This window comes from Catharus ustulatus, chromosome 28, assembly GCF_009819885.2.
Source record: "Catharus ustulatus isolate bCatUst1 chromosome 28, bCatUst1.pri.v2, whole genome shotgun sequence".
Classification (NCBI taxonomy): domain Eukaryota; kingdom Metazoa; phylum Chordata; class Aves; order Passeriformes; family Turdidae; genus Catharus; species Catharus ustulatus.
Genome location: NC_046248.1, coordinates 407,181 through 421,207, shown reverse-complemented (window position 1 = coordinate 421,207; position 14,027 = coordinate 407,181). Strand labels below are relative to the sequence as shown.

Sequence of the window (14,027 nt, the reverse complement as noted above, 5' to 3'; positions counted from 1 at the left end):
GGAGAAGCAGCTCCACTCTGCTCTCCACTGTGGGAAGCAGAGGCCCTGGTCAACACACAGGAGAGCAGCCTGACCCCTCCCCTACACACATACACCCTGTAAACCCAGGCAGCAATACCAAAAGCCCAATCTGAAAGGCCTTTTTTCAACCAGGCTGCTCTGCCAGATGTTCACAAACACACCTGGAAGCACCAAGCCCAGCTCCAGGATGGCAGCTCTGTGCCAAGTCCCCATCCCAGCAGCCACCCAGGGAGCAGCTGGAGGAGCCAACCCCTCTGCTCAGAAGCCTTTACACCACTTTCTCCCTGCAGGTGGTTTCTCTGAAGTGCCTGTACTTTCAGCTGAAAAAATAAATTCACCCCGGCACCATCCTAGAGGCTGGAGTTGCCCTCTTTTTTGAGCTTGGTGTAGACAGAGCCCTTCCTCTCAGAGCCCTTGCAGGACGATACACCAAACAGCTGCTATGATATAATCCAGAAGGGATATTAAATCCAAATCGACCATCTGCATCTCACTGACACTGTCCAGAGCACCAGAACTAGAAGCACCCTCTGCCTCCTCAACATCAGAGCAATATGTTTCACAGGGAGAGATTCTTCACAGCCACACACATGGGATGAGTAGAAAGTTCAAAGTCAGGAGTAAACACATTCAAAATCTCGGGTATTTCACTTCCCGCTGAACAGTGAAGCAGAGGAAAGCCTCTGGTGTGCAGGCAGGGACTCAGAGGAGGGAATAGATGTGCTCCCTGCCAGGAAATGTTCCCAGGGAGCAGGTGAGGAGGAGGAAGAAGGAAATCCCTGCTCTCATATGAAATGGGTGAAATGCTCCTGAGAAGTTCCTCCCTTCAGCATGGCCTATAGCCCATGTCCAGAGGATGGATTTGGACCAGCTCACGTTGCTGTGGAGGCAGCAAAGATGTTGAGGATGTCAGGAGGATCAGTTGGATTCAGGTAAACTGACTCCCCTTGCTCCTTCTGCTCTTATATTCAGGGATCATACAAGGAAATCTAAGGCATGGAAACAGAACTTCGGCTAAGGTTTCTACCTTCCCACAGCACAGCCAGGCTGTGATACCAGAGCTCCATGAAGCTCTAACATGGGAGGATGAAGAAGCATTCAGAAAACTGGGATACCCCCAAGCTGTTCCAGTCAGACACAGCAATTCAGGTATTAAGTTCCACAGATTCTGTCTCACAACCTCATCCATTTCCTTAAGAGTCTTCACCCCCGCCCACTGACACACACCAGGGCAAGATTTTAGGGAGATGAGCCCACTTCCCTCAGGTCCTGCTCCTCCCACCACCTTCAGCCCCATACTTCAAGCACCAGTCTGTTCAGAGATGGGCCCAGGGAACCTCCCTGATGCCATCCAGAGACTGATGATACTAAAACAACCAGCTCGTTCAGCCCACAACCAGTTCTCAAATTGCTCTCAGGAACACAGTGCTGCTGGAAATAAAATTTTTCATTAACCCATCCTGGCAGCACACACAGAGCCTCCCGGTCAGGGGTCAAGTGGTCCTGCTACAAAGCACAGTCTCCACACAGGTGGAGACTGGTATATGCAGCAAAATGCTCACATTTTTAGCCCACTCATGCCTGCAGATCCACATATACATTCATTAAACACTTATCTCTGTCAGGTGCTGTGCTCAGCAGAATCTTCTCCCCACCTCTGCAGCAAAGCTATCAGTGCCTACTGGGATCAAAATGTGAATTTATGGAGAGGCACCCAGAAGATTAAGGATGCTCTGACTCCTGCACTGGAGAAAGTTTTTGAGCCAGCTGCTTTACAGTTCCCTGAGGCTTCCATCCCATGATGCTGCTAAGGATCACAGCCAGATGGTCCCACTGAGACCTGAAAGCAGGAACAGCTCCACTCAACCCTTGCTTTCCATACCTTAATCTACTATGTCCTATAAAAACTGTCTTTTTTTGGCTCATCACTGTTGCCCCTCGCTGTGCACATCTGGCAGCCTTTGTCACAACAACAAAGCCACTGATGCCACTGACTGAGTTGCACCTGCTCTGGAGACCACCCAAATCCTGTGTGGTACCACCAACTTTAAGCACCACACTCAGGCTGGACCAAAAGGACATCTCACCTTGAGACTTGCAGCTCTCAAACATCTACCTGAAACAACCTAGACCAGAGGATCAGGAAGGCTTATGTACTCCATCAGGTGAATGTAACCTTTTGACGGGGCAACAGGGAAAGGCTCCAGGCACTGTATCACCACTTGCTTGAGCTCCTCATGAGCACCTTTAATCTCTTCTGTTGGCAAGGGCTGAATGATAAAAACTACACTTCACACAAGAGTTGCTCTGCACATCAGAAACAAGTAAGGCTGGCAAAATCAATCCACCCACGTTCCATCCACTTGATCCTGTGCACAGAAGAAATCTGATGTTCATCATTGTGCCCTTGCAGGAGGGCTACAAACAGCTCCAGGAGAAGAGATACAAACTGACCCAGCACTTTCTCTGCTCAGCATTCCCAAAGCCCCCTGTCAAACATCCTGTTTCCTTACCACAGAGTTACACTGCTCCTCCTAAAAGCACTTTTTCTTTAAAATCAGTTTTTCTGTTGAAATGCAGCTCTCTACAACACACTGCAAGTCTTCACCCAACCAACTGCTCCACTGTGCTCTGAATCATTTAAGCATCTTATTGCCACAAAACAGCTGATATTTTCCTGAACCACCCTGTCACTTCTTTGCTGGGATTAGCCCCTCCACTTGCACAGCTGATACAGGAACACTTGGGACATGCCTTAGCATCCATCTTCAAGCATGTAAGTTTGAACACGATTTTTCAGAAGCTGTGGTCAAAATCTATTCTAAAAAAATCGATCCCAAGTGCTTAGCAGTCTGTGCCAAAGCATGGAACTAATAGATGTTGATTCCAGACTGATGCATTTATTTTGCAGGACTAATAGAATTTATCAAAGGAAAAATCTAATACCCAAATTCAATTCTGGAATTCAATCTGCAGCCTCTGTAATTTGTTTCACTTGCAGGTCACCCTACCTGAGGGTGCAGTCAAGAATGGCTTTGGGCTGCAGATATGCTTTGGCATCACTTAAATTAAATTTAGTTTAAAATCAAAACTCTTTCCCAAGTAGTTGTGACAAGCCAACAGACAGCATTTTTCTAGGACAGCATCTGCTCTTTGCTCAGTGTCTGAATAATTTAACCAGAATATGGAGGTTCCAGTGGAAACAAGGAGCCCATGTTTAAGGAGAAACAGGACATGCAAGTGCTTCCTGTTCATAATTGCTAAACCTTCTTGTTTTCCTTCTCTCCCTCTCTTCCCTCCAGACCTACTGGGAACTGCACAGATCAATACAGAAGAAAATTAATTCTGTCTATTGACCTCTAAAACAACATTCAATTGGCAGTGACTCTTTGGACATTTCACTGAGATAAGAGAGGAGGAATCTGTGCTTGAGGTCACACTTCAAAGGAGAATAGAGAGGAATGACACATGAGAGCAGAAACAGCTTTGAGCTTTACAGGCTGTTAGTTACAGGTGTTCTGCAAGAGAGACTTAAACCAAACAGTTATTTCCCCTCAGAAAACAGCAGCAGCAATACAGCAAGCACTAACTTTCATTAGCTGACTCCTGCCCTGGGCTCTATGACTTTAATTATTTCAGATCTGGCCATCCACAAGAAGAATCAAAAACTGTGTCACAGAACTGTGAAGTCTTTTTCCATGACCTCATATCTAGGAATTTTAAGACTGCCCTTCTGCCCAACCCCATTCCTGAGGTCTGCGGGTGTCACAGGCTCTGAGCACACAGCCAGCACAGGGTCTCTGTGGCTCCCAAGGAAGTGCAGGTGGATGGCCAGGGACAGAACAACTTGTCACCACAGACAGCCTGGGTTCTGCTTGCTCCCACAGGCTGTGCCAGCAGCCACCTGCATCCTGGGAATGGGGAGAACCATATGCAGGATCTTCCACAACAAGCAAGAGGCAGTGGCAGCCCCAGCTCTCCCTGACCTGCACTCCAGTAGCTGCTTTAACTCAGGATCTGGCCTTTGGTTTAGCATCCTGCCCCCTCCTCTCCACAAAGGTCATCAGAATCTGGAAATACCACAAAAGACTCCACACATCAGTACCTGTACAGTCAATCTCACCATCAGGGAAAAGTCACCACAAGTTCAGCAGGACGTGGTGGGAGAAGGGGGAATTAGAGTGACCCCACGAATAAAGAGAAGAAACAGTCTGGAAGTTAAAGTGTTTATTGATGTGTTTAAACTTTGTACATTCCCCACAGACCACACTAAGGAGTTTGCAGGTAAATCTGTGCATAGTGGGAAGAAACACAGAAAGGGAAAGAAAAAATAAAAGTCACAGGAAAAATAGAAAAAATACACCACAGGTTACCAGAACCCCCAGATTTTTTAAAAAAAGCTGTGAGCATTAACACCAACTATACAAGCATTACAAAGACATGATGATGGTGAGTGGAACAATGCCCCTTTTGGTCTTCTTGGGGCCTATGCATCCCATTTCCCTTAAAACAGGCAGCATCCCCTTCCCAACATGTCACTCTCATCCCTCCTCAGCTGAGAGAGGGATCTGTGTTTGTCAGCTCCCAAGGTCCCAGTTACTGCAGTGATTTATCATTTCTGGCCCAACACCATCCAAGGAGATGCAAAGGCTCAAAAACCTGCAGCTCTTAACTACTTACCATGTTGGTGAGGCAGGAGAGCTGGGGAAATTAGGAAGTAGTAGCAAGAGGGGGTTGTTAATGCCAGGTGAGTATTGAAGGAAACTGGCTGAGAAGAGAGGATTTCAATTCAATACCAGAACTTCCAACTCTAGAGCAGAACTGAATCTGGAAGAGGAATGTACAGACCCCAGTATGCACAAACCGTGTTCTAACATTCCACTAGAATAACTATAAAGAGAGATGCTAGAAGCCTTTTAACTCCTTGCCTCCAGGGAGTCCTGATTCCTAGAGCCTGAGCTGCTAAGCAGCAGGGTGCACACCACTGGCATATGAAGATGGGGGATTTTTTCTGGTTTTTTTCTCTTTTTTCTTTTTTTTTTTCTCTTGTTATAAAGAATTTTGTTAGTTACCATTCCCAATTGTTTCCTTGCTTATGCTGTAATAGCTCCTATACCTAAATTAATCTCTTTGCAACTCCCAGTGAAATTCACTTAAAAAAAAAAAAAAGGAAAAAAGATTAACGCTTTATACATAAAAGCCAAAATTACTGAAGAGCCACAACTGTTTCCTTTTTTCAAGGTGGGCTGGTACAAATGACCCTCAATATACAGGTGGTCTATCAGAAATAAAATCAACATTTCCCATTTTTTATATATAGAGCTTGTATCAGACAACAGTACAACAGAACTGGTATTTTTCAGATTATTTAAAAAAAAAGAAAACTACATCTCAGTCAAATATCTGCAATAGATCCATTTTTCCCATTTAAGGAGATTGATATATCATAGTGTTATATTATCATTTCTTCACCCATTTAAAAGAATGGAAATTGCAACTCTACAGTAGTAATTATAGTCTTAATGATCCAGGAGTTCTGAATGTAAGATGAAGTCATCTTGAAGTAACTGTTGGTCAATAGTTGATCCAAAACACTGGACCACTTTGGCCCTTCACCCCGCACCTTCTCCCGTCGGGGCTATTCTGTCTTCATCTCTTTTATATCTGCATCTGCTCCAGGTATTTGTAAGTGGGATTCTCGTAGCCATGGTTTTGCATCTTGCTCAGATGCCGCTCCTCAGGGGTGAGCATCGGGTCCACCTTTGGAAAAAGCACAGGATACCGGTCGAGGAGACACTTCCAGGATTGATTCCACAGAACAAGAGGCAACAGACAAACACTGAGTGAGTACTGTGGTGAGCAGTAAACAGGGGAAAAAAGGTAAACTGCAAAATGTAATGTGTTTAATGGAGCTGCTTGTTCAGGAGCTGATGCTTCCCCTGTGGGGATGTTTCACAAATCTGTCATTGCTCACTGCAATGACACTGCAAATCACAGACCCACTTCTCTCATTAAAGAGCTTATTAGGATCTCCTGCATAGGACAAAAGGAAAAGGAGCTTTCTCTGGATTCCATTAAGTTGTCATAAAAATGTGCAAGGAAGAAGGAGCTGCTCTTCACCATTTGGCCAATCACAACATCTTAATTGTCAATTACCCAGGAGGACAAATTGCTATGGATTGACTGACTGACTGCCCTGCTAAAGCTATTGCCCGAAAAGCTCATTTACTGCTAAATCCTACCCTGAGCCAGCCAGTGAAGCCTAACTGAATCCTATCTGATAAGCAAAAGCAACTCTGGAGTGGCAGGTGCCAGCACAGCACACCCAGGACTGGCAACTGCACACTGAGGAACGAGCCATGATGGTGTCAGCAGGGACAGAGTTAATTCCTACCCAGCCAGAAGCAGAGCTCTCCATGGCCTGGCAGCTCCTGCCATCCTCTACCCCCACACACATGTGATTCAAAAGTGACTATTTTCATCTTCACTCATGGAGCTGTTTCTCACCTCCACAATTCCATGGCTGATGGTCCCATACTGCCTCTTCCTCAGCATCACCAAGCTGATGACTATAACAGTAGCTATGGCAACAGCAATCACCAACAGCCCAATAAGGGCACTGCTGCTGAAGCCGAAGTCATCACGGAGGGAGTTGTCATTATCCTGGAGGAAAGAAAAAGAGCAGGCTGAGGAGGAGCAATGAGGGAGACGCACTGCTGATTGACCATCTGTGGTATCAAGATACGATCAATTATACCCAGACAGAGAATATATATCATACCTAAGTATTCCACTCCTAAATATTTCACCTCTAAATATTCCATTAAAAGGATAATATACACAAAATTCTTTCCTCACCTAGTAGCTTTGGACAGACACTGGCCCACATCACTTCCCTATCCCACAAAACACTTTTGCAGTAGGAGTCAAGTTAATATCTAACGTGTGTTCATTGTTCACATCTTTATGCAGAAGGGCTGTACCATGTTTCACTCTGCATGGGCCCCCAGAGCAGCATCCAAGCACCAAACCCTGAATTCAGTAAAAATGGGAATCAAAATCCAGCTTTAGAATTTGCCCAGTCCCTGGATTCAGCAGGCACAAACATACCGGCTCATCCACCAGCCCTCCAACACGTTCTGCGTTGAAAATCATCTCCTTCACATCAAGGGTTTCATCAATTACCTAAAAACAGGCACAAAAGTGTTTTATGGAAGGATCCACATAAAACAGGAAGGAGAAGGAAGAGGAAGACAGACAAGAGACCTTTAATGAACACTAGCAAAGGGTCAGGACCACTTACCATCTCCCCTCTGCTCTCAACAGCATGGAATGTTCTCCAACTCTTGTACAGCCTCCAGAGATAGTCTGGAGGTAATTAATTAGCTGTAATACTAATCTCAAAATAAAGCCCCAAAGAAAAAAAATCTTGCTAACTCGGACCCAGTATTTCTGTAAGATCTAACCTGTGGCTTTAAAACAGTATTGAAAGCAAATTCAAAAGTTGACGTTTTAATTTTTTTAAACCCATAGAACTGAGGTGAAGTGGCTATCACTAGAACCTAGAGAATTCTTAACACTGTGGACAGAGAGAACTCCTGCTAGATTGCTCACCTTCAGAGGAAGGTGAGGCCTCCCCTGTCATGAAAACTAAGTGGGAACACAGATGGAACACACCAGCATTCAGTGTGCTCAGATAGTAAGCTACCTAGTAAAAATAAAGGGACAAAGGGTCTCTGCTTGGGAAAACCATTCCAAAATCAAAGAGTTCTCTGACTCAGAGATCTGAAGCTCTTTCCTTCCCTCCCCCCTCCTACCCTTCTGATGCTAATCAGTATTAAGAGCCTACAACAGTCACCAAACTAACTCCCCCACACCATATGGATAATGAACACACTGACATTCTGTGAGCTGGAACAAGACATGGAAACAAGTCACTGCTATTAATTAGTGTCCATGGCAGGTTTAGTTTCACAAAATAAAGGTGGAGAGCTCACCACATTTTCATCCACCTTGTTCTTGCTGTTAATCACTTTTTCTTCAGCACCAATCAGCCCATCCAGCTCGGTCATGCCAGAACCTGCACCAAAAGAGCAAGGAGAGCCCATCAGCCCTCAAGTACATTCTGGAAGAGTCACCTACTCTGTGTAGAGCTGCCATGGATCGTGTGTTTAACTGCACAGACTGCTGAGTATTAACCTGTCCTCATGCTGCTGTGTCACATGGCAGTTCACAAGCTACAGTGACAAGTGATTAGGAGGGCTGTTAATGAGGGGAAATGAGGTGGCAATGAGAGGAGCAGACAGGACTCATCACCAAAATCAGGCTGAGGTGTCAATCCAGACAAACCGCACTGTTAAGTGCTTCTGTTAGATGGCCCCAGACAAGCCATAACACACAGTGAGTGCAGTAACAGCTGCAGATGTCACCCCAGGTCCCCAAGACCCCTCCGTGACCCTGGACACAAGCAGACACACATCCATCTGCCAAGAGCCAGCACACAGGGAATGCTTCCAGCATCACCCATTCTGATGGAATCAGGCACCTCAGGAATGAGAATTCCAAGGTCACCCAGCACAGCTCTGCAATGAGCTGCTGTCCCATACCTGGCACAAGCCCAGAAACAATAAATCCCAGGGCAAGGGAGGAGCAGAGAACTATACCAGCCTCTGTATCAGAATACTACTACCCCATTTCCAGGCTGGAACCAGCACTAGCTCAATTAATAGAAGGCATAAACTGTTTTGATCCAAAGCATTTATAAATAGATCAGATCAGTATGCGTTCAGAGTCTGATGCAAACTGCCCTGATCTGACAACACAGCATGTTAGGAGAACACCAGTGCTCTACTGGCAGTAGGGACAACATAATGACCTCTGATGCATGAGAGCAAAAACAGGATAGTGAAGCCTCAAACCTGTAGTGGGATCTTTCCAATGACATGGGGGAAATTCTACTACAGCACTTCAGGCTTTGCTGGTGACTGCAAACCCCCTCTTTCTGCACAAACTGCTGAACTTGCAAGGTGTCCAAGCCATTATGTCAACTGCTGCTGGAATTGGCAGCATGTTCTTTGATGAGATGCAAGGAAAGGCTACTTGGATTCAAGGCAAGTTTTTACAGTGACAAGTTTGTACTGCCTGAAAATGCCACAGAAATAACATTTCAATATGAAGCATCTCAGGTTTTAGTGCATCCCATTTTTCTTCAGAGGCAGTAATCAGATTCCAAGCACAGCCAAGACTGCCAGTCTGACTTCTCACAACTGTCGAAAGCAGGTCATGTTATTATGGAAGTCAATGATTGGGATTTTCAGGAGAAATCAGTCACAAATAGTTTATACAGAACTACTGTATCAGCTTTTGGCCTATAGCTGCTTTATTCCAGTCTCAGGAGCCAACTCAACACAGTCTCCAGGACTAGGAGTTCAGCTCCTGCACTGAGCTCTGCTATTTGTCTCAGTGCTGTACCAAGTAACAAACCCAGTTCTATGTAGCTCAAAGGCATACTTTAAATTATATACTTCATAGGGGAAAAAACCCAAAAACACATGCCTGCACAAAATCCCCTCACCCACCCTGCCAACCCAAAACTCCTTCAAAGCCCTTGAGCAATTCAATGAAAAGGGAAGGGAGAGGAGGAACAAGTGTAGGACAATTGTTGTCCCCAGGTCATCAGAGACTCTTAGATTTACCCAGACAGGGAAAACTAGCACAATTTTATCATCCAAGTCAACAAAGCAGTTGTTCAATAATTTAATAAAAAAATCAAACTAAAGTCTGTCCCAATTCTTGCCAGAGCAGTCAGCTGTACACTCTTCCACTAGAAGGATGAAAGTGACTTACATGTGCAGAGAAATGCAGATGAGAATAGTTTCAAGCTATTTGGCCTTCACCATGTTACAGAACTATGTACTCACGTTAAATAGTTATTAACAAAATCTTTTGCTTTCCTTTGAGATCTACACAATACATTTGGAATCAAAGGCAGATTAAAACACTGGGTTTACTCCACACACAGTTCATGCAGCACTAGCCTGCAAGAGCCTCCCTTCTCTACTGATCGCCCTGATTCTGTACCATTAACAGAGACTTTATTTAATGCTAATATTTCTATGCTGCTCTTAAACCTGCTTTTTAGCCAGGCACTGAGCTACTGCAGAATTAATCCTGAGTTAAGGGAGAAATGGAAAGCCACACAGACTTTGCTGGTATGGAGAGATGCTACTCGTGGGAAGGTGATGCCAAGGAAAGCACAAACATGGAGGAGGAATCCCCTGATTTATCTGTCCCACACTAGCTGTACTCCATAAGGACATTTAGATGGGAAACAGCCTGTGTCCTGAAGAACACAGATTCCTTGTTTAGTCATGAGGCATCAAGGAAAGGTTCTACAGGAGGCAAAAGAGCCTCTGGACTATTCCCCACCATCACAGCAGGGTTTAAACTGAGAAGTGCCACACATGGAGAGATGCAAAGCAACACTGCCGACACTGGCCATAGCTACCATTCCCAAGGGCTAAGAGCCACTCCAGGCACTCTGAGACCCTTGAGCCCAACAGGGAAAGATACACATACACACACACACACAACTAGATGCTCAGACTAGCTGGTTTCTTTAACACTAGACCTAAACAAGCAAAACTGAACATTACTGATCTAAGTGAAAGCAGGGAAATGAAAATCAAGGTGAGTATGGAACTAAAATGAAATTATCAAATACACTGAGGAAATAGGAGAGTGATTGAAAGCACTGTGAGGGAGCAGCTTAGAACCAACCTTTTTTCATTGGATGGTACAAATCCGGCTGAGGATCTAGCAGGAAGGGAAACAAAAACAAAAATAGCAGAGAAAGGAGATTAAGAGAGAAAGGAAAAAAGGCTTGTGCATGATTTCTGACTCAGACCCTGGGAAAAGCTTTTAGTCTACAGCTTTAAGCTCAGGACTCTGTTCAAGCATTTTTAAAATAAATACACACGCACACACCAGCTGTCAACACCCAATGGTACAAAAAAATAGATATATGTATTAAAAAAAAAAAGGGAATTCCTTCAGCCGGTCACAGCACAGAGATTTAACGTTACACAAGAACATTTCTCTTAAAGACTGAAAATTAATTCCAGAGTCAAGACACACTGTAAAAACTTAACACTTGCTGCAAAATGAAAAGAGAGGACAATTTTGCAAAGAGAAGGTCAAGGTGACTGCTTTACTCTACATCACCCAAAGGGATGGAGCTTTCTCTGCTCCAACTGAGACTACTGTTCAAGGAAAATCACCAGTGAACCCAATGCTCAGTTCTACATACCTTCACTTTCAGGCAAGGCTGGGAAGGTTTTCACCTGGAATGGGTGGAAAGGTTTGCCATCCAGGGGAATTTCTTCACTCTCCTCAGAGCTCACTCTGACATCCACCTGAGACTCAGAAATGGAGGATGTGAACTGATCCATGTCTGCACGCTGCTCCTGAAGCAGCTCATCTGAAAGGAATAAGAGGAATTATTACACAAACTGCATGAAACCTGGCAGCGACAGAGAAGGGCAGATGGTTTGAACCAGGCTGAGGCAGGACTGCAGGGGAACACTGCTCTCAGGGCTGCCAGGTTATTTTATCTTGCATATCTCATCTGGAATTCTCAGTAAAGGCGTTGGTTAGAAATATATTCAAATAAAGGCCAAGAGGTTTGATGTGGCAAGTGGTTTTGGCAAGATAGGATTAACCTCTAAAGGGAGAAAAAATCTAATGTTTTTTCACGGATCTTTTTCATCTCCCCTAGAGACAGTTTTGCTGTTCTGAACATTGTTGATTTTTTTTTTTTAATGGACAGTGAAAATTCTTGGGAAAAAGCTATTCTGACTGCTATTTTGTAACATCCAGATAGTATCTTCCCTGAGCCCAAGTTCAAGCACTTGTTGCCAAGGGTACCCCCTCAAAAGAGAAAATTATCCTTTGGGAGCTCAGTAGATATAAGAACTTTACACAGCAGCATAGGGGCTGGCACACACTCACCAATCTCATCCTGGATTTCTTCAGCCACATATGGCACCTTGTAGAGCAGAGACAAGCTTTGATTCATCCGTTCCTCAATCACATGAAGATGTGTCATCACCTGCAGATGTAAAAGTGTGTTGGAGTAAGCAAAAACTGTTAGTCACTTCATAGTACCAGCTTCTTCCTTACTCAATAAAATATCTATTACTGGTGCATCTGCCATGGCAGGCAATAGCGGACACAGATCTATCTAGCCCAATTCTGTGACCGATGCTTCACTGGAACTGGCCGTCTGTAGAAGGTGCTCTCAGGAGTTTGGGAAATGTAAATAAGAGAGGATTCAGCTGGCTCTCACTGTAACCAGCTCTCCAGTGGAAACACTAAAATGCCACCAAAGCTGGTATTTCCCATGTGCAAACATAGCCATAATTCATCTCCTGTAGCAGCCTTATTAAATGGATTATCACTACTGACTGCTAGAAAGATACAGGAAAAAGGAGCAGACAAGATATCTTATCAGCTCTGGTTTCAGAACAAAGGTGCCTTTCAAATCAACTGTGGCATTACATTTGTCCTACACCCACTCATTGGCTGCAGTGCTCTCCTTTCCTTTGAGAAATGCATTCAAGCTCTGGGCAAGCTCAAACCACTCCTCCCAAGCACATTAAATCCAGTGGTGAAATCAGGCCTGACCTGAAGAGGGTGCTGCATAATCAGGGATCAAGGAGTGCAAGAAAAACATTTATATGGATGGCCAAACATTGCAAAAAGCTAGAGTCAGATGGACCTGTTTCACAGTCTGATGTGTGCCTGACCTTTAAGAGCAAGGATGAAAACAATTTAATTTTGCATGTGGCAGCTTGTCAATCAAAGAAATTGACTGAGGAGCTTAAAGTGCATGTGAAAAGTAAAGGGAATGGAAATTGAACTGTACCACCCACATCCCTTGCATGTCAATTTGTTGACACTGCAGCCTTCAGAATGAATTAAAGACTGTTTAGGGGTTAGCTTAAGAACACAGTTCACACACTCTTCTAGGCTGTGGCAGCAGCAGAACAAAGCACTGGGCCAGTCTGTGCTTCACCTGTCTCTGAAAACATGACCACAAATTCCACATGGAGAGTCAAGCATCATCACAGCCACCACAGTTGTCACCATATTTGCCAAGAAGCCCACAGGCAGAGGGAGACCAGGAGACAGGAGGTGAATGTTCACTACCACTATCCAGAAACAAGGTCGAACCCATGGAATCTGCCACCTCATAGTGTGAGGTTTGCTTCTGGAAAATCACTGTGACAGCATTCTACCCCTCACCAGAGGTGACAGTAGCAGGCTCCAGCTGCTGTCCTACCCTTAACCCAGGATATTACCACCTCTTGATTATACAGATTTTTCTCATTTTTTCCTTGGTGCCTATTTCTTCCTCTTGGCGGCACTGTGCTCCACTGCACTGTCTCCCTGCAGCTCTCCATTCTTTCTTCTTTCCTATCTTTTGTGCACTGGAGAATTCACAGATACTCCAAAGCAGCATACCAGCCATAAATTGGGACTAGGAAAACATTGCTAAAGATGCAAGAAGACAGGGAGTTCTCTGTGAACCTCAAAAAGGGTATACACTTCCAAACATATCTTTCAGTGTTAACAGGCCATTCTTGATGTGAATTTTGAATCAGTTGGTCCATTCAGAACATCTTCCAATATTTTAAAACAAGTGAAAACAAGTATCAGTCTAATTCCAAAGACTTCTGAGTATCTGCAAGTACTCTTGCAAGTACAATGACCAGGTTTGAAGTAACATATTCACATACACTACTGTTGCAGAGGGAAAAAGATTTTCTGGTTGTTCAGAAGTAAAATACAGTGTAATGGTGTAGTGGGTCTAGCACTGGCAAAACACCAGTGCACCCACCAGAATTATTTACTCTGCTGCAAAATAAGTATTAGGAGGAAAGCAAAGCAGGCTCAAAACTTTAAAGGGTATAAAGAAAACTTTAGTAACAAAATTAAAAGAAAAA

At 44.4% G+C, this 14,027-nt stretch overlaps 1 protein-coding gene across 1 annotated transcript in view; it reads right to left on the bottom strand.

Moving 5' to 3' along the window:
* Window positions 1-4,233: 4,233 nt before the first annotated feature.
* APLP2 (amyloid beta precursor like protein 2) overlaps window positions 4,234-14,027 on the bottom strand; it is a 49,139-nt gene continuing 39,345 nt past the window's right edge. Inside the window, 7 exon segments of the mRNA XM_033081494.1 lie at window positions 4,234-5,781; window positions 6,529-6,684; window positions 7,132-7,206; window positions 8,019-8,101; window positions 10,801-10,836; window positions 11,330-11,500; window positions 12,031-12,130. Of these exon segments, the coding sequence (XP_032937385.1) occupies window positions 5,680-5,781; window positions 6,529-6,684; window positions 7,132-7,206; window positions 8,019-8,101; window positions 10,801-10,836; window positions 11,330-11,500; window positions 12,031-12,130 (723 nt within the window). The 3' untranslated portion in view covers window positions 4,234-5,679.